We start from the raw sequence: 25,643 nt of genomic DNA on the forward strand, positions 1-25,643 counted from the left end.
CAGCATGAACTTAGGGACTTCTGGAAGTCTGCTTTGCAGAGGGTGTTGGTGAATGCCTAATGATGTGGCTAATCAGAATGTCTTACACCTCATTTGCCATTACCGCGGGTTGTCATCAGGGTTTGAACCTTGGATGTTCAGCAGCAACTATTCTGCATAAGCTAAAGGGGTAATACTGGCAGCTATGAGGTGGATAAGCTGCAAATGGGGGTTGTGATGCACATGATTAATGTGTGTTGCACATGTGAACAGGCTGTGTGTATTTATGAAGATATGTTAACTTATTGTTCTGTATCCTGTGTACTCTTCCATCTCTATTTTCTTTGGCATCCTTGGTACTCCTCTTCCCAGAGACTCTGTGTGCAGTTTCCCAACTCTGCCCAAGTTGTAGCCATTTTTCTAAAATATACTTAGCCACAGTTTTCAGTCTGTAAAGCATTAATGGTAATATATATGCATATTTGAAAAGGACATGTTCCCAGACAGCAAGCCAACAAGCTGCATACATCACATGCAATGAAGGATAATTGAAAGTGTTGAATTTGTTTTCAGTAATGTATCTCTATTAGCAGTCTCATCTGTTCACTCTGGAATAGTAGCTTCCTTACCATATGCTCTTGGTGACACAACAGTTAGTGTGTGATTATTTTGTACAATGAATCAAGCGTGTAAGTGTTCAGAGCCTGTGTAAAATATAATTAGACTCCCAAAATAAACTGTGATGTGCAGAGAGAGTTTTAAATGACTCTTTAGAAGTGCCTGCATGAGCCCACTCCTACAGAAAGACAGCTGTCTCCTCACGAAGCAGAGCTTGTTGCAGAACTGCAATGGAGAGGGAGTGAGCTTCAGCTCTATATTTCAGTGTTCCAATGTATTCATGGGAGCTGTAATACTTCCTTCCTCTCCTGTGTTTTCCCAGCCATAGAACTACAAAATATGAAGAGAGTTTTAAAAGATAACTTTGTGTAGCCTGACAGATAGTAGAGCCAAATTCCCAGTATCAGCTTTATCACTGTAGGCTAAATTACAAACCCTGGAGTTTGTTCTGCCATGTAATATAACCAAAAGCAGAATGGGCCCCTAGATTTTCAGGCTGGAAAAACCCTGCTGAAGTGAAGTGAGTGGGGGTGGGTTTGCATAATTAAATGAAAATGAAGGAATGTCTTGTGTTGCCATAGTCCCAGCTAAATGTCTGGTCTGTTTGTTCAGGATAGCAGCCCTAATCTATGACTATAGGTTACTGCTGGATTCCTGCCATCTTGTTTCAATTAGATTCATAGCCTGGGGGGGGTGAGGGGTGTAAGCAGGAAGCCATTGTAATTTTCATGCTTTGGACACAAGTGTATTTTCATGAGCTGAACTTAAGTGTCTCTGGGGATACTGAATATCACTGAAACATTTCCTGAGTTCTCCTAAGCTGTACAATGGTATGTCCGAGTCTGTTTTCCAAAGGACAGAGCTTTTGTTTAGTTAGTGAGGTCTTAGTTAGTTCACTGAACTAGTATGCTTTTGCACTTATTTATTGAAGCACAGAAGAAGAGGAGAAAAGTTGTGCAGAAAAAAGTCCTCTGCCTCAGAACAGCTAGGAATACTGTGGTTTCTTCTATGCCTCCATAGTAATTTATAATTCTATTTACCAAAATCCTCAAGAGACTGTGACTCTACAGCTACCATGCCAGAGCTTGTTTTTTAGACGGTAAATAGATGAAATGGCTCGGCAAGCACATGGTTTTAGGTAGAACAGCAATAGCTGGAGTGCCCAGGTGGAAGGATTCTAATAGCGCCGATCTTGGAGCAAATAACTTTGCATTGGGGCACTTCTTTTTCATTGTAGTGACTTAGTTTGTAACAGAGCCAACACAATAGTATTGTGGTTTTAATTACAGATCTTTAGCATCACTGTGCAGGCACTGTCTTTTACCAGACATATTCTCAGCATAGATGAAGTCAAGCTCCAGCATGGCCCCTAGTAGACTACTGGTAGACTACATGATGGGAGTAATATTTTGACTGCTTACCTACAGCAGTTGGAGAACATAACATGATGCCTGTCCAGGATAGTTGCCTCTTGGTTTAGCCACATATTACTTAAAAACCTACATCTTGGTGCCTTAGGGCATTTCAGATGAATGGGCTTTTTTTTTTTTGCTTTGGTTTGGTCATGTCTTCCCCTTTTAAATTTCACATAAACTGAATCAAAGCACAAGGAATTAATGGGGCTTCCTCCTGGGTCATGGTCCTCTGTTAACCACAAACCCACAAATCACTATTTGTTCCTGAAAAGTTTACTCCTTCTTTTCCTTTCTTCTTTTCCTTTCTTTCCTTATCTGTTGGACTCACACATCTTTTATCTTCTTTCTCTTTGCCTTCAGCCCATCCCTTCCTCAAAATTTCCATTGACCCTTTTCCCTCAGAGGTTCAGTGTCCCTTCTCAGCGCTCCACTCCTTTATCTCAAGATGTCTTGGCAGGAGTATCTTTTGCATACACAAACTAGATCCTAGCAATCAAATGTATTGCTGCTAAAGGCAACGTGCTCTGAAAGAAGTGCTGTGTTGGCCACAAAGAAGTTTGTGCAGGAGATGAAGGAGAAATCTTTCAGTGTTTCTTTCCTGTATGTGTGAATGATCATGTTTGCATTAGCATGATGAGTGGTAGCGAGGACACGTATTTTCTACATTAGCCATGTGAGCAAGTTTGTTTCTAGAGTTTGTTCTGGGTCTGAACTGGATCAATGGACTGATACTTCATTCTCTGAAATTTTGGCTGAATCTGCACACATACATTTTTCTTAAAGATGTAGCTGCACTGGATTAAAAAAATACTGCCCTGCACTTGCCATCTGCTTCTCTCTTCTTTGAGGCTGTGGCCTTTTCAGATCCCTGCCATGAATGCTGCTTTACAACTCCAATTCAAAAATTACCCAGGTTAGCAGCTTGTTAAAACTCTTAGTGCTTGCTAGCTTGGTTAGAAAGAGTGTGCACGAACCACTCCGCTGCTGAGCGGAGGAAGTGATGACTTGAGTTAGGATGGTTCTGGAAAGCAGCACTGGCAGTTTGTTTGGCTGGCAGAACTGCAGTGGGAAGGGAATGAGTATCCCTAGTGCTAATGAACTGAATTGAACCGGAAAGATTGAGTTACACAGGATCTGTGTGTGTGCAAATTTAGACAGTCTCTGTGAGTGCTGACAATGGGAGGAAAAAAATGTGTCTGCTTTGTGTATCAAGCTTTGTTCTAAACATTACTGTTGTTGCTTATGCAACAACACTGTGCAAAAAGTGGAAATCAGGTCAATTGGATAAAAACCCATCCTCTTCCCCACCTTTGAAAATGTCAATTAATATTATTCTGTTGCCTAAAATGAACCATGGTATACGAAGATAAAAATAATATGTGTTGGCCAAACTGCATTTGAAAGAATTTGGCAGCACTTAAAAATCTTTTAAGCTCACGGTGATTTGGCATAGCCACCTGTATTGATATATACCCATGTTTTCTCTTTTAGAGGGAAGATACAGAAATACTCTATAGTGTAGAGATGTGTGGAATGTTATGGGAATGGAGCTCTAGCTTTGTGAGTGGTATGAGAGGATGAGTTTGTTCCTGTAAAGGGCATGAAGAAGCGGCTCTCTTAAAGATGCTGATGCGTCTCTGCTTCCTGGGGTAGCGCCTTGCTTTGTAAAGAGTATAGGCTGAGATGGGTCATAGAACTGTAGAATGGTTTGTATTGGAAAGGACCTTAAAGATCTCCTAGTTCCACCTCCCCTGCCATGTGCCACTAGATGAGCTTGCTCAGAATCCCATTGAACCTATCCTTGAACATTTCCAGGCATGGGACAGCCACAACCTCTCCCAGCAACCTGTGACAGTGCCTCACCACCCTCATAGTAAAGTTCTTTCTAATAATCTAATCGAAATCTAACCTCTTTCAGTTTAGTTATAAGGAAAAAGTTGTTCTTGAAACCAGCAAACAAGAAAATCCCAAAATAAGTGAAGCATGTTTTAAATTAACTCTTTAATTTGCATAAAGCTTTTTTTAGAGACAGATTTTGAACCTTTAAAACTTTAGAAGTTTTGGCTGTGGATATTTATGCGATGAGTCAAGCACATCTTGCCTTTTGTGTTGTAGCTATATGGCATTAAACAGTTTCTTAGTTACTTGCCATGAAGTGTCCCATTGTGTAGATATAAAAGCCATTTTTTCCACTTTGATATTCTGTCTCATTGAACAGGTTTTGATCTCAGTTAACATGGAGTAAATCCAGAGCCATTCCATTACAGCCAGTAATGTTAGCTTGGATTTACACCAGTATAACTGAGGTCAGAGTCTGGCTTGGGTTGTCTGCTTTCCTAATTTGCTAAATATTACATATTTCCCAAATATCCCTTCACATCTCTTCAGACCTTGCTGTCTCCTCCTACTTTCCCAAATTCCAAGAGTAACAATGTAGGTTAAATTTATTTGATGAAAGATTGTTTAAGCAAGGTCTGTTTTTTATTAGCTCAGCTGTTTTTCATTTTTTTTTCAGCACTGTTTGAAGTTTTGTTGTACTCAGGATAGGATCTGAATTCATCATGCTTTTTCCTACTTGACTCAATTTTGTCAATTAGAAGTGTGGTGTTTTAAATTATAGGGTGCTCTCCAATGTTATCATTGAGTAAGAATCGTATGCCTCGGTGACATTTCAAAGCACTTTTTAACTCTGAAGTTCAGAAAAAGGAAAAAGGTTGTGCCTTAAGGCATTACTGTTAATCAGCAACATAACGTGCTTGAAAGCTTAGTAAATGCAAGATATGACTTTGGAGAATGAGATGAATTAATTTTTTCCTGATTTTGTTTATATTTCCTGACATGACACACTAGCTTTGTAGAAATGTACTGTGAACTTTATTACAGAGTATTTTAATTTACCATATGTGAGAGACATAATCTGGAATTTCATTTAGGTTATTTTTTTAGTTACATTTTGTTTATTGTTAAAGGTAGATGTTTGGACAGTTTTATCTGTGTTTATGTAGTTTAGTTGGTATACTGGGTTCTTAGTCCACATAATCATAAAAAAAAAGAATCTGTAACATTTGTATTAATATCTTTAATATCTTTACAGTTGGACTTTTGCTGTTAAAGTATCTCTGTCTTCATACAATGATAAATAACCCTGCCCAGAATATCCAGCTTTTACTGTAGGGATAAAGAAAGGATGGAAGATGGGAAACACCAGCTTCTTCACAGTTTGGAGACCTTAAGCTATAGTTAAGGAAAACACTTAAGAATGACATGTTTTTGTATATATATTCACTTGATTTTACTACAATTTTCATATATGCCCAAATGTTTTTCTGAATGAGACCCTCATGGTTTGCCTGGGGCAACCAAGAAACCATTTGGCAGAACTGATGATTTAAACCTGAGTGATACGCTTTCAATCATTTAGATTCTGTTTTGTACTGCAGACACCTGAACAAGAGCTTCACAGAAAGACTGAGTCACTATTAATGTCTTTACATTAATCTCTCATAACTTGCATGGAGTAACAGTCTTCACCATGAGTATGCCAGTGGGCAGTTTGTATGAACGGGTAGTTCCTTGATCCTTCACATCAGACTATTGTGTAGTAGATCATGTGCTTATGGTCTTTGTTCCTTGACATTACTGTTCAAGAAGGTTAGCATGACTGTTCACATATGTAGGAATTTCATGTTGCTTTGTGAATACGTATTTTTGTTGTGATTTTGAGCCTTCTTTTTGGATGTGAGAAATGAGGCACAAATGAGAAGCTCTGTGTACCTGTAGCACTGCCATTTGTTTGTATACTTGTGCTTTCTTCTTGGCAAAGACTGCTATGGGATGGCCAACTGCTGTTGTTTCTCAGACAGGTGATGGTGGAAGTCTCATGGCTGGGATGAGAAAGTCATTCAGAATATATTTAAAAGCAGAAAGGGAGCTGACAGAAGTCACATTCTAAAGAGCCTGCTCTTTGGTGAAGAGAAGCTATTCCATTATCACATGCTGTCCTGAGGCCTGAAATTTGCATGAGGCAGTGAAGCCCCACTGAAGGGAAGGTGTTCAGAAGCATATTTTCTTCTGATCTGAACTGCTTATGCTGTTTAACAGTATCTGTGGTTAAGATGTTCCTCTACTAGAATGATGCTCCCTTGCTTTAAGTTTAGGTTGTACTTGTCAGCAGAACTAGCAGACCAGAGCTGTCATTGCTAGCAGAATTTATTGGAAAAGTATATTTGTAAAAGCGTGTAAGCGGAGGTGAAACTAGTAGTTCAAGGTTCTGTGTTGAATTACTGGATGGCTGCACTGTTAAGTCTTGCTGTCTATAAAGGACATCAGGCATGAGATTGGCACTTCAGGGTGTGCCAGAGAGACCTTTTAGCAGGAAAACTAAGCCACCCACACCAGAGCAAAGGCAAAATCCAATCAATGAGGGCAAGATCAATCTACTTTAAGACTAGCTTCAGCTAGAAGAATATATTGTGTCTGTATAAATAGTGTACTTGTTTGTTAAAGAAAGATGAGTGACATACATTCTGCGATGATTTGGGTGTTTAACGATTTCCAATAGACCATATAAATTGATCTTTTTCCTTTCTATTTTTGATGCTTTTGGATGTGTTTCATTCTTTCAGCACTTCTGGAATCTTACCAGGCTCTCATAATTTTAAAAATTGCTTCATAATAATCTGCTAAACCAGTTCACTCTGAAGAGGATGAGGAGTACTCCCTTGCTGGCTCTGATGTGACAGTAGTGGTGAACTACTTGAGGGTGGACATTGCTGTAGTAACATCTAAAGCAAATGCTGCTGTTTAGGAAAAGTCTTAATGCGATAAGAAGGCTAGATGTATTGTGTCTGATGAAAGAGTGAGATGAGAAGCCCAGGGAAAATGCAAAATAAAGAAATGCTGAATGGGTAGGTGCATGGCTTCATTTTTTTTGCTAGCACAACTAGAGTGGGAAACTTTGGTAACAGAGCAGCTGAACATGCCATCTGTTGATAGCAAACATCAGCAATGAGATCAGCTTGTGAGTCTCTTTATTTGTATTCAACAATGATGGTGAGTGACAAAAATCCGGGCTGGCACTAAAAGCACTCTTTCTATATTCACTGGTGGCATCCCCAGTTAATGTACTGAGAAATTAACACCCACTTATCATTTGTGTTGACTTGCAAGGGGAGCTGTTGCCACTTAAAATATCCCAGCATGAGTGTATTTGAAAGCACCTGCACATTCAGAGTGAATGTTTTTCAGGGTTTGCATTGTGTCTGGGAAAAAAAAAAAGCTTTTGATGGACTCATTGACAGGAAGTCAAGTTATGGCAAAATTTCTTCCCCAAGAGGGTTGTCAAGTCCAGGGATAGGCTGCCCAGTGCAGTGGTGGACTCGCCATCCCTGGAGGTATTCAAAAGGTGTGTAGATGTGGTGCTTAGGGAAACAGTTAGTGGTACCTTTAAGAGTTGGACTCCATAGTCTTAAAGGTGTTTGCCAGCCTAAATGATTCTGATTCATTTTTGGAGCTTGATGGCTTCATGGCCACAGATTCAAATTCTCTAAAGAAAAAGCTTTGTGCCCCGTGTTGTAGAAACAGGCTGAACAATTTAGTGAAATAGATGCTTCTACTTTTAAAATTTAATAATTCTTTAAGAGTAACTTTGGTGACTGTTTAGGGATTATTCTATACTCATGTGAGAATTCCATGTTTTTCCAGTACTCAGCTGAATGAACCCCAGTCTTCTTGGGCTGGGCCAGGCAGAAGGTGAAACTGGGGAACAGAGATCAAGGCAAATGAGTTAGTCTAGGCTAATTTCTGTTTAAATAGGGGCATTATTTTGAACACATTTTAAAAGATGAGTGAATGGAAAACAAGATTTTTGCATAATGTATTCCTGTTTAACCAATTGAAGTTGTCCTTGCGAAATGAAAAGGACTATTTTGTTTAGGGTAAAAAAGTTAATGTTTTTATCTTTTTTTCTTCTCTCCTTACACCTGCTTTTTTTAACTAGTTTGGAGCATGCTTGCATCTTTACACCAGTGAACTTGGTGGAATTTTATAATCCACAGATAATACTTAATGTTTTTCTCCCTCTCTTAAAAACTACTGACCACTCAAAACTGCATCAAGAGCAGAAATGTTCTTGTTATTTTCCTTTTTCTTCTTCCAAAGCCATGAAACAGCTTTCCTATAACCATTAACCTCCTGTGCTGTTCACACACACCAGCACACGTTTGGTTATGTCATGTTCCCTGTGGTCATTGCCAGGGAGATGAGCCCTTGCAAAAGGGTGATAGAAATCTGCACAGAACGAGATTCTGCTCCTGCCAACGCTGCGAACTACAGCCAGTTGCACTGTGCTGTGGTCTGTAGATAAGCTTGGGTAAATCTGTATGGATTAATAGCTGCTCAGTTCAGCTCTCATGAATCTTGCTTTAATGAGCTGCCTAGAGTTATTGCTTGTGTAGAAGAGTTGGCAAAAAAGCAATGTGTTTGTAAGCAAGCTGCCAGTGGAAAGGAAACAAATACAGCTTCTGGGACTTGTAGATGGTATCTCTGAATGGCCAAGGGGAAGGGCCAGGCCCTGGAACTTAGATGTGCCCGTGTTAGTTCTGTACTTTCTGGCCTTAAAATTAGTTTCTTGTCAAACACTTCTGGTGGCTTAATTCTGAGTTTATCTTGACCCAAACCTGTAGGTTTGGCTGCCTCCTCAAGTTGGTAGCTGCTTATACAGGGAGTTAAGACACTACACTGTAGTACTGCTAGTAGTTAGCGTTGCTTTACCTGCTCAGAGAGTGGGAAGGGGTAAGAGCAAACCTCGGAACTGTTTAGTTTTTTGCCTTGGAATCCAAACCATTGATAATCTATTGAGCTTTAATCCATACAGTTGATTAAATCCTTGTGTCTGTATCTTTTCAGTGGAGACACCATCAATGTCCTTCAGCTTAGCAGGGCAGCAACATCTACTGAAAAACTTATACTTGGGATGTTTTGGGTAGAGTCTGAAGAATGAATGAAGTGGCTTTTGAGCTTTTGAGAGCTAACTCAGACAGAGATGGTGACATGTTCTGCATGCATAGTTGAGCTGCTGGTGATGCAACCCCCAACACACTGTTTCACAGCTGATGCTTTCTGAACAAGTTCACAATTCTCTTTCAGCTCTGGTTCTCTTCCATTTTTTTCTCAGTTGATTTAAAAATAATAGGTTGTTACATTATAAGGTGTTTTGCTAGTTGTCTGAGACTTCAGTTTTATACACCAAATGACTGTCATCAGAAACGATGCTTACAGATGAATTGGGGGCTTGTTTACATACCATGAAGCTTACATAAGGTCACCAAATTTGCAGATTCTGCTTCCAAAGTGATAAGTAAACATGTCTGTCTTGTAGCCAAATCCTTAGCAGCACAGTCAGAAATGGAGGCTTCTGTGGAACAGAGCTTATTTAACAGATATTCTCAGAGATTAATTGCATGACTACTGTGGGGGCAAGTTCTGTTTTTTCATTCTTCCTCCAGATTAAACGTATGAAGTAAGTGCAATGCTACAGAGAGAGGAGAAGAACATTTTGTTACTTCTCGTATGGTTGTTAAATGGCTCCCAGCAGCTAAATTTACGGAGACTGTAGTGTGCCAGCTAGAGTTGACTATGTGGTTGGTTCTCCTCCATGCAGCCTGCATGTCTGTCACGGAGACCTTTGCATTCTGCTCCTCCAGAGTGAGAGCTGGAAAGAACCAGAAGCCAAGACCCCAAGGTATTTTCACTGGTTTGGACCAGAGGAAGGAAGGAGATGCGTAAGACTGGTGTCACTACCAAGCTATTCTGGCAGTCATGGAGAAACTCCTCAGCCTAGCAATGTGACTCCTTTCTCCTTCCCCTGAGGCTGACATGGCCATTTGAATTTCTCAGACTCAATTCCCTATAGTTCTATAATAAGCTTATCCCTTACTGAATGATTTCTGCTGGTTAAAAATGTTTTTCTTGGTGCCTTTTAGGAAATTATACAGTTACAAACGATACAGGCAGAAGTTAAAGGATGGAAGAGCTGACTTGCCAGTTACCAGAGTAAACAGTGCTCTAATGAGGGTTTTGAGAGGCTTATCTGGCATTAAAAAGATTGCTATGTCTTCTTTTTAAAATTGACATTTAAATCCAAACCACTCCCCCCCCCCCCCCCTAAATGTTTCAATGTCCTCCTCTGCCCAGATTAGCTCTGTAATATAAGCAATTTTGTAGTCACATTTTCTGCAGCATTTTCCCAGCACTTTCTTGTGCAATAGAATTCTACAGCAGCCCAGGTTGGAAGGGATTTTGAAAGATCACCTGGTCCAATCTATCAAACAGACCCTCACCAAGAGTAAGAAATGGGTCTGTTATTTATATTTCTGCTTACAAAGTCTCACTGTTAAAATTAATAATAGATTTTGAAAAGGACTAAAAAGTTCACTTTAATCTGTTACATCAGTAACTGACTTTCTTCTAGCATTTTTAAATAGATGCTTTAACTTTACAAACTAATTGATGCTTCTTTAGTTCCATTGGTACTTGAGGCACCATTCAACTGGTGTCAGAGCACTGGGGTAATACAACTGGATGCTGTCAGAGTGAGAATAATCCGTGTATACAGACTGTCATCAGCTGTAAAATTACATGTTCTATCAGCTGCTTATGGATTAGTTTTGTGAACTGGACATTTATTTAGAATGATGCATGGAGTCTTGAATTTACAGTTGTTACAATGGCTAAGAGGAAACAGTTTAAATTCTTAATGGTTTTACACTGGTAATCCTTTAGCAATTTATTTTATTGAGTAATACTTGGAGGAGAGCTGGGGCCTGTTATAATTGAGATCAATAAGATGTCATTGACTTCAAGAAAGCAGATGCATTTTTAACAGTAAAAAGAAAAAAACCTTTTTGGTATGGAAGTAAACTTACTTTCAGAATACTAGGAGAGTTGCTCTAAATGAGACAAAAATTTTCTCTGGACAACTGGTCTCAGATTATTTTTGTTTTGCTTAGAAGTCTGTGCTCTCCAAGGATGACAACTGGATTCATCCTCAAGCATGATATTCAGGCATGTGTGTGTATAAACATGCATGCACACAAGTTTTTTTTTCATTCTCCTAGAATTTTTAAAAAGAAATATTTTATTTCCTTCTTTATGTTCTTTTGAAACAAGTGACTTGGTATGAAAACAGGAGAATTTGTTTAGCTGTTTTAATTATGCAAGTTTAAGTAGGTTTGTGGTTACAGAACTCTCATCTTTTCTCCTTGTTTAGGGCTAATTGATTAATTATGTGGTTTCCTGATAATTTTCAGAGGAAAATCTATTTAAATAACTTTCCAAGGATTGTTATGGCATCTGAAGGAATGTTCTGTTATCCTATACAGAGCGAACCCCCTCTAAAACTTACCACACTCTGAGCTTTGTGTCTAACAACTGTGGTGCTCTGTTTTATCCCAGGTCATGGTACTCGCTTTCATCAAAGACCCCTTAAAAGACCTACTTAAATATGAAACACCATGAAGGCATTACTGGAACATAAACCTGTTACAGATCTGCATAGGATTAATATAATAACTTATTCTGCAAAGTCCTTGTTTCCGTAGTCTCTTGAAAGTTTTAAGCACCAACTGATGAGTGCTGTGATCTCCATAAAGCTTGTTAGGAGAATGACTCCTTCAAGAAAACATTAGCTCCTGGTTTATTAATAACTGTATAGTCATTACAGATGTTAAGTAGTGTTCCTGACTTGGGATACTGCTATGTGCCACATAACGTGAATGTGGAGTGTTTCTCGTCATCATGGACTGAGCAGTACTGGTTGTCCTGCTCTCGGGATGCTGAAGTTGCTGTTGGTAACTTTATTTGCTTATGTTGTTTTTATGTAGATGTGGGTGCTGAGCACATTAGTAATCACATATCCTTCATGAAAGCAGTGTGGCTGCAGTTTCAGCAGGAAAGAGACAGTTGCTTTTTCAGTTTTGATTGTCTCATGATCAAAAGGCTGACTTGGCTTGAGTAAGGTAGCCCACTCTCTTTGAAGGATGTAATCTGTGAATATAATCTCCTAAACAGCAGAAGCTTTTTATTAGACTTTAATTGGATTCATCTCTTCTGGGAAAATAAAAAGCTGTGGTTTTTTTTTTTTTCTTTCTTTCCCCTGCTACTTCGACATCTCCTGTGGTGTGATACATTTGGGGACATGGTGGGAACCAGAGTTCAGTGAAGAAAGGAGCCTTATGGGTGAGCTCACAGTAACCTGCAGTGCCAAGAGGCTCCTGACGGTGGAGCTCAGCTATTCCTGGCTGGCAGCAGCCCAGCCAGTGGTGTGTGGGCAGCAGCTCAAAATGAATCTTTGCTGGATGTTGTAGTAAATAAGTTAATTTTGTAAGGCAATACTAAGTATAAATTTGTAATGAATATTGGAGTTTAAAATGATATTTGATTTGCCTTCAACATGTTAAGGTTATTAATAATGAAATAGCACTGTAAAATTCATTCCTATCCTATTATTTACTGTAAGTTCTTTATCTAGTGCTGTTACAAGTGTTGAAGGAGTATTGCCAAAATACACAGACCGAGAGATGAGACAGAAATAGACCTGAACTGAACTGGAGCTCTGTCTGGAGAAAGAATTTGAAGAGCATTATGAACTGAATTTTACTCAGTTCAGATTGTTGTTAACAAGGGGAAATAAACAAAAACAACATAATTGGATGACCTTTTCAGATGTTCAGTGTGAGCTAAGTGCAAGCTAGCTTCAGAAACTGATTGCTTCTCCCATGCTGTACAGTAAGGAAGCTGTGGCTGTAGTCCTTATCAGTTGTTTATTCTTGCCTGTATACTGAGGGAAAGCAAATTGGTCAAAGATTGCATGCTGTATAGCATCAACAAATGCTTCTTTTGTTTTTTCCTTGCATCTGCTGGTGCTTTGTCTTATTAGAAAATAAGAAACAGTATGAGCATCTACACTCTTGATGGTAGTGAGCTGAGGAGTGTAAAACCAAACCCCTCTGAACACAGAAGAGATGTGCAAGAGCATGGGCAGCAGTTCTGTATGTATTGGGATGCCACTGGAATGGCTTGAGGCTTCAATGCAAGGGACCACCTAGTTGTAAGAGACTCACATAATCTCCATGGCTCTGTCAAACCTTTGACCTCTCTTAGGGACTGTTAGCTGAGTTCTCGGCTATGGCTGTGTTATTTGGGCAATGATCCATTGAGAGCTGTCTGGAGAAAGACAAAGTCATTTTGAAAATGATGGCTACTGGCCCCCTGATGAGAACAGACCTCCAGGGCTGTTCAAAGAGCCAGAGGAAGAGAGAAGGAAGGTAGGTCTCTTGAATAGGCCAGAATTGGATTATGTTTGCTTGTCCCCATGAAGGAAAAAAAACCCTTGCTTTGTATCAATCTTTTGACATTTGGAGCATTTAATAGCCACTGGTGTTGTTTAATCACATGTGGTCAAGTTTTGTGATCTCTTTGCCTCTTCTCTGTGTGCCAGCAGTAGGTGAAATCTGGCCTACCAGTGGAACTAGAGGGGACATTCAAGTGTATTATTTCCTGCAGATCTATTAAACTAAAGCTTTTCCTTAGTTCCAACCTGCAGGACTAGATTTTCTATAAGTAGTGCCATGGTGAGTGTGACGTAGTACTACTTGTGCTAGGGCCTTAAGAAACTCTAAGGCTGTTTTGTGCATCACCTGTATATGAGAGAATTTGTAGCAAACCTGGATTTATTTTAACAATGTCTGGGTAGAAGAGGTTACTTTGCACATCCTGTGGTTTATGACTGTAGTTCTTACAAGACAGAGCTAACAGGGTTTTATTTATTGATGTACTGGGCAAATCAGGACCTGACTTTTATTATTTGTTAGGACGTTTGGCTAATAACTTTTAGACAACTGCATTTGAGGTCTGTAAGCTAAACTTAGCACTGACTGCAGTAGACAAAAGATGATCATATTACATTTTATACCCTGTAGATCTCTAAGCTAGCTTTTATTTTTTAAAAATGGAAACAGGGAACAGAATGAAGCTCCTTTAGTACATAGGGAAATGGTGTGTGATCTGCTGCTCCACTTAGATGCAAGCAAATCTATAGGGCTGGCTATCATCCACCTGAGGGTGCTGAGAGAGTTGATGTAAGTGCTCACCTCTACTCTGCCCTGGTGAGGCCTCATCTGGAGTACTGTGTCCAGTTCTGGGTTCCCCAGCTTCAGAGGGACAAGGAACTGCTGGACAGAGTCCAGTGCAGGGCCACCAAGATGATCAGGGGACCGGAGCATCTTCCTTCTGAGGAAATGCTGTGGGATCTGGGACTGTTCAGCCTGGAGAAGAGGAGACTGAAGGGGGACCTCATTAATACTTACAAGTATTTAGAAGGTGTATGCCAAGGGGATGAGGTAACACTTTTTTTCTGTAGTATCTAGTGATTAGACAAGGGATAATGGGTAAAAACTGGAACACAGAAAGTTCCACTTAAACTTAAGGAAAAACTTCTTTACTGGTGAGGGTGAGGGAGCCCTGGCACAGGCTGCCCAGGGAGGGTGTGGAGTCTCCTTTTCTGAAGGTTTTCAAAACCCACCTGAATGTCTTCCTGTGTGACCTGATTTAGGTGAACCTGCTTTAGCAAGGGGGTTGGACTAGATGATCTTTAGAGGTCCCTTCCAACCCCTGTGATTCTGTGGTGATTCTGTGGTGATTGCTCTCTACAATTCTCTGACAGGATGTTGTAGTGAGATAGGGGTCAGCCTCTTCCCTCAAATAACAAGTGGTAGGACAAGAGGAAACGGCCTCAAGTTGCACCAAGGGAGGTATAGATTGGAGATTAGGAAGGACTTTTTCCTTGAGAGGGTTGTTAGATGCCGACACAGGCCACCCAGGGAGGTGGTGGAATCCCCATCCCTGAAGATATTTAAAAGCCATGTAGCTGAGATGCTGAGAGAAATGGTTTAGTCATGGGCTTGGCAGTGCTACATCAGTGGTTGGACTCAATGATCTTAAAGGTCTTCTCCAACCAAAATGTTTCTATGCCCCCTTTTTTAAAAAAAAAAAAGAAAATAACAATGGGGAGAAAAAAAGGGGCATAGCCTCATAAATGCTCTAACAATGGGAAATTATGCAAAGATGGCACTTACTCAAGCACATTTTAGTAAAACTTCTTTTAAATCTTTGGTCTCTTGAGTTTCTTTCAGGCACTGGCCACTGCTCTGAGGTGACCAGTGAAGAATGAGTGATGACAAGGGTAATGACTGTTGCCACCTGTGAGGATGGAGCTTCAGTAATGCCTCACTAGTGCTAGAGTAGGCACCTTAGCAGTGCTTTGCAGTTTGCATGGACTGTCTATCTGTTTTTTATTTGAATAGCCAACTGAAGAAAAACTCCATGTGCAATCTGATTCCAGTTACTTGTCTTCTTAAGCTGAAGTTTTTAGATTGAAGTTAATAGTCATAAGTTATGTTGCTGGAAAAATGTTAATAAAAATATGTGACTACATTAAGGAGATGTGAGCTTGCTGGGTTTGTTTGGCTTTTCCTTCCTGGATAAGAGTCTGGGAGAAGTTGTTCACTGCAATTCTTGGGCTCTTAAAATTGTAATTATACCCAGGTTAGAGTATGAAAGCTAAAAGCAACTGAATTCTGAGAGAATATAATTTAAGCAGAAAATATAGCTCATTACATTTTCTAGTACAAAACATTTTGGCTTAGTCCAGTGCTCCCAGAGTCTGTTGGGGAGGGTCTTTTCAGTGGGGTGTGCATTGGTCTTGGGGGAATCATTGTGATTGTAGGGAGCATGTCCAATGCTGCTCATGCTTCTGCAAAATTTCAGCCAAGTGTTTATCCATGAAGCTCTTATCATCTTTAATCAGAGCTGAGGGTGTCCTTCACTTTGGAACATGAAGCAGAAGGTTTAGAGTTTGGTGGGTTTATGCAGGGTTTTTTTTCCTTAGGTAGCAGTATGTAATACTTACCTAACTTCTATTTTTAAAGTCAAATGCTTGGGTTTAGTATTCTAATACAGAAATTTGGAATCAGTTAAAAGTGGAGCACCATTTTATTTGCATTAATAGTTAAAACATAAGGGTACGAGTGCCTGTTTCTGTGGGTGTATGTTGGTCAGCTGATTGAGGAATAAAAATGGCCACTAAGATTTGAGATAGAAATTAAAGGTATTTTACTTTTATTTAGTTATGCCAAGTTGTGACAAGAGAGCACTGTGAGATGTTTCTGATGACTGCTCCTGAGTGATCTGTAGTGAGGCAAAGGCCTGATGCATTGGACCCAATTTCATAGAATCATAGAATGGTAGAAGTTGGAAGGGACCTCTAGAGATCATCTAGTCCAACCCCCTTGCTAAAGCAGGTCCACCTAGATCAGATTGCATAGGAACGTGTTGAGGTGGGTCTTGAAGACCTCCAAGGAAGGAGACTCCGCACCCTCCCTGGGCAGCCTTTGCCAGGGCTCCTTCACCCTCACAGTGAAATAGTTTTTTTCTTATATTTAAATAGAACTTTTTGTGTTCCAGCTTCATCCCATTACCTCTTGTCCTGTTGCTAGACACCATAGAAAAAAGGGATGCCCCAACCTCCTGACATCCACTATTTACGTACTTGTAATAATGAGATTCCCCCTCAGTCCCCTCTTCTCCAGACTAAACAGCCCCAGTTCCCACAGCCTTTCCTCATAAGGAAGATGCTCCAGCCCCCAGTTATCTTGGTGGCCCTGTACCAGAACTCTTTCAAGAAGTTCTCTGTCTCTCTTGAGCTGGGAAGCCCAGAACTGGATATGGTACTCCAGATGAGGTCTCACCAGGGCAGAGTAGATGGAGAGCAGAACCTCCCTTGACCTGCTGGACACACTCTTCTTGATGCATCCCAAGATGCCATTGGCCTTCTTGACCAATTTGCTGGTAGGTGATTAAAGGTTTCTACATATCTGCCTTTAGGACAGACAGCTATCTGGAGGTTGGATAAGTGTAAATCATCATTCTTACCTTTTTAATCCTTAGTAGGTAGCTACTCGTAAAGTGTTATAACTGGGCCTTTATAGTGAATTGGATACAGAGAACGAAGCTTGAGAAAACAGAACTGGATAATTGATCAATGTTCAGCACTGTTAGTAAACAGCCCAGAGTTGGGTGGTTATTGCCATTCCAGATGTCTTCTGTATTGGTAGCCAATTAGTGTTGGCAAACTGACTGTAGCTGTAGGTTTACATCAGTACTAGTATCACTGCTTACATTTGGAAGTGTTCCTGATGTTCCTCAGGTAAGAGCTCACGGAAAGATACACGGTTGCTGTCTTACACTAGGAGTATCAATGTTGTTCATGTTGCTGCCCTTTGTCTCTTGGAAGAGACTATTATGACTGAAGATGTGAATGATTCTATTCACTCCTTTCTGGGACCTTGCTTGACCTCAGGGGAAGCTGACAAACTCTGGCCTTGGCTGCAGAATTGACCGTGTATACCCTCTGTATGGCTCCTGTAAACTTCTCAGTTCTGTCCTGACAACAGATAATTCTCTACTTGATGCTGACTAGGCCATAGTCTAACCTCTAATCTAGGTGCCATTTCAAAGATCTGCTCTTTGCTGAGCTCACAGCAGAGGGCAGCCAGAGCCTTGGCGTTATCTTGCGGCATGCTGGCAAGGGCTTGAGCTTGGCCCTTGTGTGCTGCTGGAGCGAGCCCTTGCTGCCTGCCGAGCAACAAGGCAAAATTCTCATCCGATCTAAACTGCATGTGCTGTTTTAGTTTAGCTGAAGTAATGTTGCTTTTCAGATCTTTTATTTTATGGGGAAAGAAATCCTTTCCAAAGGATTTACTGCTCTAGAATTGAAAAATGTAATCCCTCAACTGACAGGGAATAGTGGAACTAGTGGTTTTATTATGTGCATAAAACTTATACTATTATGTGCTTTAGGACAGTGTTTGGCAGGGGATAGATTTGAAGAAAAACACTTTAGAGATAGCTTTATTACAGGCATTTGCTTTAAAGAATACCCAAAGGAGGATGGTACCAGGTGGAGTGGTAGGAGTGGAAGCATGGCAGGATGATGAATGTGGAGGAACGGTGAGTCCTTATAATGGCTCTTTAGATGATAGTGTAGCATTTCAGTAAATAACATTCACAGATAAATGACTCAAGGCCATATGAGGAAAAGTGCCTTAAGACAGTTTAATATTCTAGGAAAGGTTTTGTGTAATCTCCTGAGTGACTTTGAATGAATTTAAAGCCTACGCTTAGTGAAAAGCACTTATAAATGGAGCCCCCCAAGCAAACGCATGTGTGATTATAGTAGACTTTAGTGATGGCTGTTGTTGAAACTCCACTGAAATAAAACTTTGGACTGTTTAAAAAAGAAAAACATTTAGGTTATCTGGGAAGATAAGTACGTATTAACTTTTATAGAGCTTGGAAAGCACTGCATGGTCTGCTGAGGCAGCACTTCCATGTAAGCTACAGCTGTATTGAATTGGCGCCACTGCAGTTTCATGCTTTTCTTTTACCCTGACAGTATAACTGTACCCCATTTTGTATGCCTCTACTTAGCTGCTCTCTTTGAGTGGTTTTGGGCACTAAACTAGCAGAAATCTGTTCCCTGTTTGTGTCTATTTCTTTCTTTATTTATTTTTGGCTCTGTACCCTGGCCCAGCTTGTTGGGCTAGATGAATGCCATTCCTGGCACAAGGACAGGGCAGCAATGCCTGCCCAGGAGCGGAAGAGAATGAAATGCATGAATACCAAGAGAGATTAAGGTAAACTGTCAGAAAATCACAGCTGTAGGAAAACAGCTGTTTAGAATAACATTTGACAGCAATCAGGAAGGCAATTGTTGAAGGGGCAGAGGGAGGCTTGTGGTACAGCTCATGTGGTTGGGAAACACGCAAATACGTGTTGCTGTTACTTGCACGCCCCAGTCCACAGCTCAGTTGACTTCAATTTGATGTCCTGCTGTTTCTCAACATACAAAGGCATAGCAAACACCATGAATAAAGTTGATTCTGGTCAGTTCTGTCTGGCAACTGCTGTTAGATCACTGAAGTTGAGCCTTGGGCTCACACTGGTCTTTTCTACCTGGAGGGTACTTAATCTTTCAGGCAAGAGATGTGACTTTTTAATTTATCTTTTTGTTACAGTGGTCAGTGATGCTAATATCTGTATTCTGTTTAGAAAGACCTCTCCTTCACATTTAGCTATACAACTGTTTTGAGAAAAAGACATTATTTTTTGTTACAGCCAGATTTCTTTGGGGGAGTTTTAATTTATGAAGAGCGATTAAATACTTGGTCAAAACAAAATGTGAAAGAAGGCCACTCAGAATGCCTTATGTGTCTATAAATAGTTAAGACATTTAGTTCCTAGATTAGGAATCTTGGATTTCAGTGCTGGGTTATATAATTCTCAATTATTCATTTACATTAAATGATTTTGGTTTCTTTTTTACTTCCAAACTGTTAAGAATCGGAAAGTTCTTTGTTTGAAGTTGTCTTTTGGAAACTGTTTTTCCTCATATTATCCATTTTTTTTAATCCTAGAAATTGGTCCAGTGACAATAACCACAGATCCAAAGAAATTTCAATTTGAACTGAGGGAACTTTATGTTCAGGTGAGTAACTTGTTCATTCCGTATGTGGTTCTAGAAAGCAGTACTGTTTCCTTTATCCAATGTCTCCTCTTGAGATGGCATTCCTGCTACAATACATCATCAGCATGTAGGCTATTTACCTTGCTACTTTACTTGTACAATCCGTCATCTTCCTGTTCTCTGGTCATTTGAATTTATTACAGTGATTAATTACTTTGTTTACATCATTATATGAGGATTCAGTTCAACAACTCAAGAAAGGATATTTAATGCTAATGCTTACTTAGTGTTTTACATAGTCCTGCCACTTACTCACAGAACTTTATGAACTCTTACTGTGCTCTGAAACTTAATTCCTATGGAACCCTTCATTAGTTTTAATTTAGGTACAAAAGGACTGTAAGAGCCATGAAGTGTTACTTAGAAACTGCCTTCACTGCCATGCCTTATGTAGCACCTGCTGATTCAAAGGCATCAGGTTAACTCATCTACTTTTAACTTCTGCAAATACTGTGAATTGCATCTGTAGCCATGCTTAGGAGATAAGTAGCAGTTTTTTAAACTAGCATACCACTATATCTCCCTTGGTGGGTAAGAATGAACCACAAATGACATCTGGATTGGATGATGGGAAGAAAGAGGGGTATTGGGAGTTGCCCTTAGTGAAAGAAAATATGATCCTATTGTCTTGATTTTTAGTCAAGCAAACTGCTTCTGACCCTTAGAAAACCTTGCTGCATTCAGTAGTGCCAGATAGACTCTCTTTTAGAAACTAGCACATGGTGTAATCCCTGTAATAAAAGATTGTTTGGAAGTCAGTAGTGCTAGTTAAGAAAGAATAAACAATCTAAAAGCAGGCAGAAAGACTGAAATTCAGAGAAAACATTAGTAAATTTTCAAGGAGGCAGAAAATGCCAGCTATTATGCTCTTCCCCTTCATAGGGAAATTTAAACTTTAAATACTGTTCTCGTCTTCATTTTTTGTTTTTTAAATAGCTAAACTGGAAAATAATTTCAGCTATTCCTTAAAAGGTGTTTTGGGCATTCTAAAAGGTTTGTTAGTATTTTTCCTAGAAAGACAGTTAAAAGGCACAAGAATGAATGTTGTGGAGGCAGAGGAAATTTTAAGGCAGACTCACTTTGGAACAGTGTAAAGCAAATACTCTCATTAATGAACAAAGCTAAACTTAAGGTGAAGTTAAATTATTTGAAGGAATCTTTTAAAAGATATTCACATAGTTTGTGTTACATGATCCTATGATACAGGTACCAATATGCTTACATCAGCAGTTATGAAAAGGCCTTGAGTACTTCAGTATGAAAACGACAGCTTAATGAAAGTAATATTCTGTAAGAGTTGTTGATAACACTTTAAAATCAAATATGACATATATCCATTTGTAAGTACATACAATGCCATTTAAGTAAATAATTATGTAATTAGATTAAGACATAAGAATCATCAATATTATAGATGAGCTGAGCTACCAACCTAAATTTCTGTGTATCTATCCAAACTGATTGGAAAATGAGACTTGCTGCGCTTTAGTCACCTCTGTCTTTCCAGAAAACTTCAAGGTAATTGTAACAATGCTTAATTGCAGAGAGAAAATCAGGGAATGTTTTCAGGGAAAAATTTCTGTTCTTTTGCTTTGTTTTGTTTTTAATAAAGCCATTACTTTTTATTTCATAGTTCTATGTAGCTGCCTCTTGAAAATACTCCTTTTCTACATTATGATTATAAAGTTCACCTTGTTCTCTGAATAACCATTTGGCTCAGCAGTGCTCTTCCTATTATACGTAAAAAATAGATGCTGCCACATAGAATATTACATGATACAATCTAGTAGACTTTAGGTGGGAACGGAGTTTTTTCTTGTTCTAAGTAGGTGTCTGTGGAACTTAGCTATTATCTTGACTTTGTCTGTAAGTTAATGCTTTTCATGGAAGAGCCTTTTACTTGATGATGACACATGCTTTGCAAGAGCAGGACACAAATAGCTTGGGTATACTGATTTGTCCCATAAGATTGTATAAGCATTGCTAAGGTAAAGTTCTGATGCATGTAAAAAATGTTTTAGGATAATTGTCTCTTATATTTCAGGCTTTCTGGAGTATACTGCTTGCATTTCCTGAAAGACTACCTTTAGAAAGGACTGACTTATAAAAAGAGCTATGGTGGCGTATCCATTCTTTACCATAGAGGAGAAGTTTATTGATATTCTTGCTTTGAAATGGGATTAAAGATACTGATAGATTAAAAATTTTTATTGACATTAACGTTTCATTTGGGACAGCTGAAATTCTTAAGAACTGGGGGACTATGGGAGCCAAGGATTTTTTTGGTTTGTGTGTCTGTGAATATTTAACCTCAAAACATATTTTTTTATTTCATCTCAAGAATTAAAAATAGATACAACAACTGCATTATTGTGTTTTTATTCCTTCCTAGCATGTGGAGATGTGTATGTAAGTGTGTGTAAAGACATGTTGATTGTAGAAATAGAAGAAACAACTCTTATAGTTCACCTTGAAAGCACAGAGATCTGTTGTTGTTTACAAGAGCAGGTTTTGTAGTTTGTATTCAACTCTTTAGGAAAATTCTGTCTTTGATAAACTGAGTTAACTTTTATGTAAGCTAAAGTGAACTTTTATTGAAGCAGTATTTTCCTCTAATTGTTAATTTAGTAGAAGAAACTGATTGTTTCATGTAAAGTTAAATAAAGTCATGCTTGGAAGCATTTTGAATGAACACACAGAAAACTCTCCTACTATGCAGCTACCCACTTAGCAGTACAGGTTGCTGGGGCCACAGCATGTGTGCCCATTTGCTGAGCTCCATGCACTGGCTGCCCTGCAGTGTGAAGTTTAGGTCAAGTTCATGTTGTTTTGGTATCTAAAGGTCCTTCTGGAGCACAGCACTGCTTGACTGAGATCATTTCCCTTCTGTGGCTATGATGGTGACCTCCCATGACGGCTGCTTGTTACTGAAGCAATTAAATTGTCAGCCACTAAGGGAGCGTGTGAGAGTAGGAAATGGAGCTGTCACAAGAGCTGGAGCTAAACAAAAGATGGTGCTCCCAGAAGAGATAAGAGTGACCATGCCACCAACCATTTTCAGGACTAACCACAACCCTTCCTTTGACCTTATTTTCCCTAAGGAATTGTTGCAGTTGCTGCTTGTGAGCTTGAGTCTGTGACAGCGCTCTGTAGAAACCATATAATGCTTAGGATAAAAAAGTGAATAAACTATTAGAAGCTGCAAAAGTATCTGTATGTTCTTTTTCCTTAGAAAAATGCTTTGTTTTTCTTCTAATTGTGAACAGGGTGGTGGAGACTGTCCGGAGATGAGCATCGGGGCAATAAAAATAGCTCTAGAAATTTCTCTTCCTGGTTCTTTTATCTATGTCTTTACTGATGCACGATCCAAGGATTATAGACTTGCCCATGAAGTACTTCAACTCATTCAACAGAAACAATCACAGGTACAGCGATGGTTTTATGTATTTAATTCCCTGTTTTCTCAATTTGAAGAGTAAGTCTTTTATGTGAGACTCGGTGAAATCTTTTTACAGAAGGGACCATAATATTGCCATTTTAGGGATCTTTTAAAATAAAAAATAATACCCTTAAAGGAATATTCCTTTTAATATTCTGAATTAAATAGGGCAACTGAATTTTCTACCAGTGTATATATTCTTGGTCAACTTACCACATATGTGAGTGTTTTTGTGTTGTTCTGAAATAAATATTCTGTGAAGTGCAAGTGCTGATAGATGAGTATGATTTCTAAAGTGATTCTTGTCTGTTACCTTTCTTTGTTGCTTTTTTCCCTCAGTAGTGAGTGCAATATGGCCATCTTTCATGCAAAGGAACATGAACCCATGCCAATTGATAAAAATTCTTTATCATCTTTTAAAAATTCTTTTTAATATAGGTAGTATTTGTACTGACTGGAGACTGTGATGACAGGAATCATGTTGGCTACAAAGTCTATGAAGAAATTGCCTCAACAAGTTCTGGTCAAGTTTTTCACTTGGACAAAAAACAAGTTAATGAGGTAACTTTGAGCTCTGCAATAGATAGAGAAAACAAGACAGGGGCTATGCTCTAAATGACCTGATCAGGGGTTAGGGAGCATAAGGGGAAATTCTAAATGTTCTACTGTTGGTACGTGGACTCTGTTCCACTTTTCACTTACTTCTTTTTCCATCTGCTGTACCAGAATGCAATGCTGTGGCTTTTATTGATGTCAGGAAAGTGTGAACTCCTGTATCTAAACAGAACCTCACCAACTCTCTACCTGTGCCAGAAGACTTCCAGGAACAGAGCATTTAAAATAAGGAACAGTTCTGTGTTACTCTGAGTAGCCCAATGGCTTTGCTAATCCAAATGAGATTGTAATATAAGGTTTAAATAAGCATTTTGAATTGCTAGTAAGTCTGTACAAAAACATTACTCATGTCATGGACAGATAGGTATGAGCTAGCAGGTTTCTGTTGTTCACAAAGTAACTGTGATAACTTTTAAATTGAGATTGTTTCAATACCTCTGGCAGCTCTGCTGACCTACTGGTAATTGTTGATTTTTGACTCCCAGCCTTGAATGACTATTTTCTTTGACAACTCCAGTAAATTTTAGGCAGAAACTACATTTCAATAGCGCATGAGAAAATAATCTGGAGAGAGAAAAATCACATGTTAGTTATCTGGGGAGCTGGAATTGTTTATAGCTGCTGTAAACTTTTCCTTTGACTTCCTAGGCAATAACTAGATGAGTTTTTTTTTTTTTTAAATAAAAAAATACTTTTATTTGTTCCTTTTTCTTGCTTTCCTAGAATTTGGACAATGACAAATAATAAATTGTAGTTTTCTACTGTTGCTGCCTAGAAAAGCTGAAGTTCTTATTGGAGATGTTATAAGGTATTGGCAGTAATCTGAAGGTGATCAAAAGGAGACACGGTTCCCAGAGGTTTTATCCTCCAAAATTTCAATATGTTAAAAAGCAGAGATAAGAAATTTGCTGTTGAGGCTGTACAGATCCTGACCTACTTTGTGCTGTCATTTGTGTAGGAAGGGTACATCTTCACTCTGTGAGACTCCATCAAATCCCTCTACATAAAAGGGATCATAATATGGCCAATGGAAATGCTCTTTGCCAGGGCTGAAATTTTAGGATAAGATTTTTGTTTGATTGTTTTGGTTTTGTTTTCTTCTGCTTCTGAGAGGTAGAAGTGAGCAGAAAAAAACACTTATAGGTGCTAGGAAACACTATGTAAGTGAAAATAGCATGTGCTGGGTTTTTTTGTCTGCTTGCCTCTGCTTTCTGCATTCCTTGGCACTTTCCCATTTCTAGGAATACCAGCTTCTCTTTAAATGTTGTCTGTCTTTGAATAAAGTTTTAAGCTGAGGATTTCAGTAGCCACTTTTGCCTCCTTCCCCTCTTCATTTCTGCATTTTGTTCGAGCAAATAATGTGTGCTAGACAGCCCATGGGCTGCGCGACAGATTCATATCAACAAGTGATATCAGTAAGTGTTATTTTTGCAGAGAGTTTTTTAGGAGGATGGAAGAATGCACTGCATTCTATAATAGCATTTCCTTTCAGTGGCCATAGACTATGTACTATTTACATCACAGATATATGATAATTACTTAACTTGCACTTGAATTTATAAAGGCCAACACTCAGGGATGAATCTGGCTTCATGCGAGTGTAAATCTCAGATGCATGACTAAATGCTGTTTTGATATTGTGAAATGTAACAACTGTGCTATTGCTCTTCATAGCAATTCAAGTTGTTCAATGCAGAAGAATGTCAACAAAAATATTGTCTGAAAACCTTACCTCTGAGTCGTTTTCAGAAGTCTTCCACAAATTTGTTGAATAACTTGTATTAAAACTGAAACCAAAACGCTCTGAAATAACTTCAGTGATTGTTGACCTTACATAAAGCTTTGTCTGGACTAAGGAACCATGAAAATGAGTTTACTTAAACACTGCCATCCCAAATAAAGCTTTCACTGCAGATTTCAATTCAGGATCAGGAGT

At 39.1% G+C, this 25,643-nt stretch overlaps 1 protein-coding gene across 1 annotated transcript in view; it reads left to right on the forward strand.

Annotated features, from left to right (window-relative positions):
- The window catches only part of HMCN1 (hemicentin 1), a 187,720-nt gene that overhangs the window by 12,814 nt on the left and 149,263 nt on the right, over positions 1 to 25,643 (forward strand). Inside the window, exons 2-4 of the mRNA XM_062003248.1 lie at positions 19,544 to 19,614; positions 22,920 to 23,078; positions 23,531 to 23,653. Coding sequence (XP_061859232.1) covers positions 19,544 to 19,614; positions 22,920 to 23,078; positions 23,531 to 23,653 — 353 coding nt within the window. The remainder of the gene's footprint in view (positions 1 to 19,543; positions 19,615 to 22,919; positions 23,079 to 23,530; positions 23,654 to 25,643) is intronic.

Source organism: Colius striatus, chromosome 10, assembly GCF_028858725.1.
Source record: "Colius striatus isolate bColStr4 chromosome 10, bColStr4.1.hap1, whole genome shotgun sequence".
Taxonomy (NCBI): domain Eukaryota; kingdom Metazoa; phylum Chordata; class Aves; order Coliiformes; family Coliidae; genus Colius; species Colius striatus.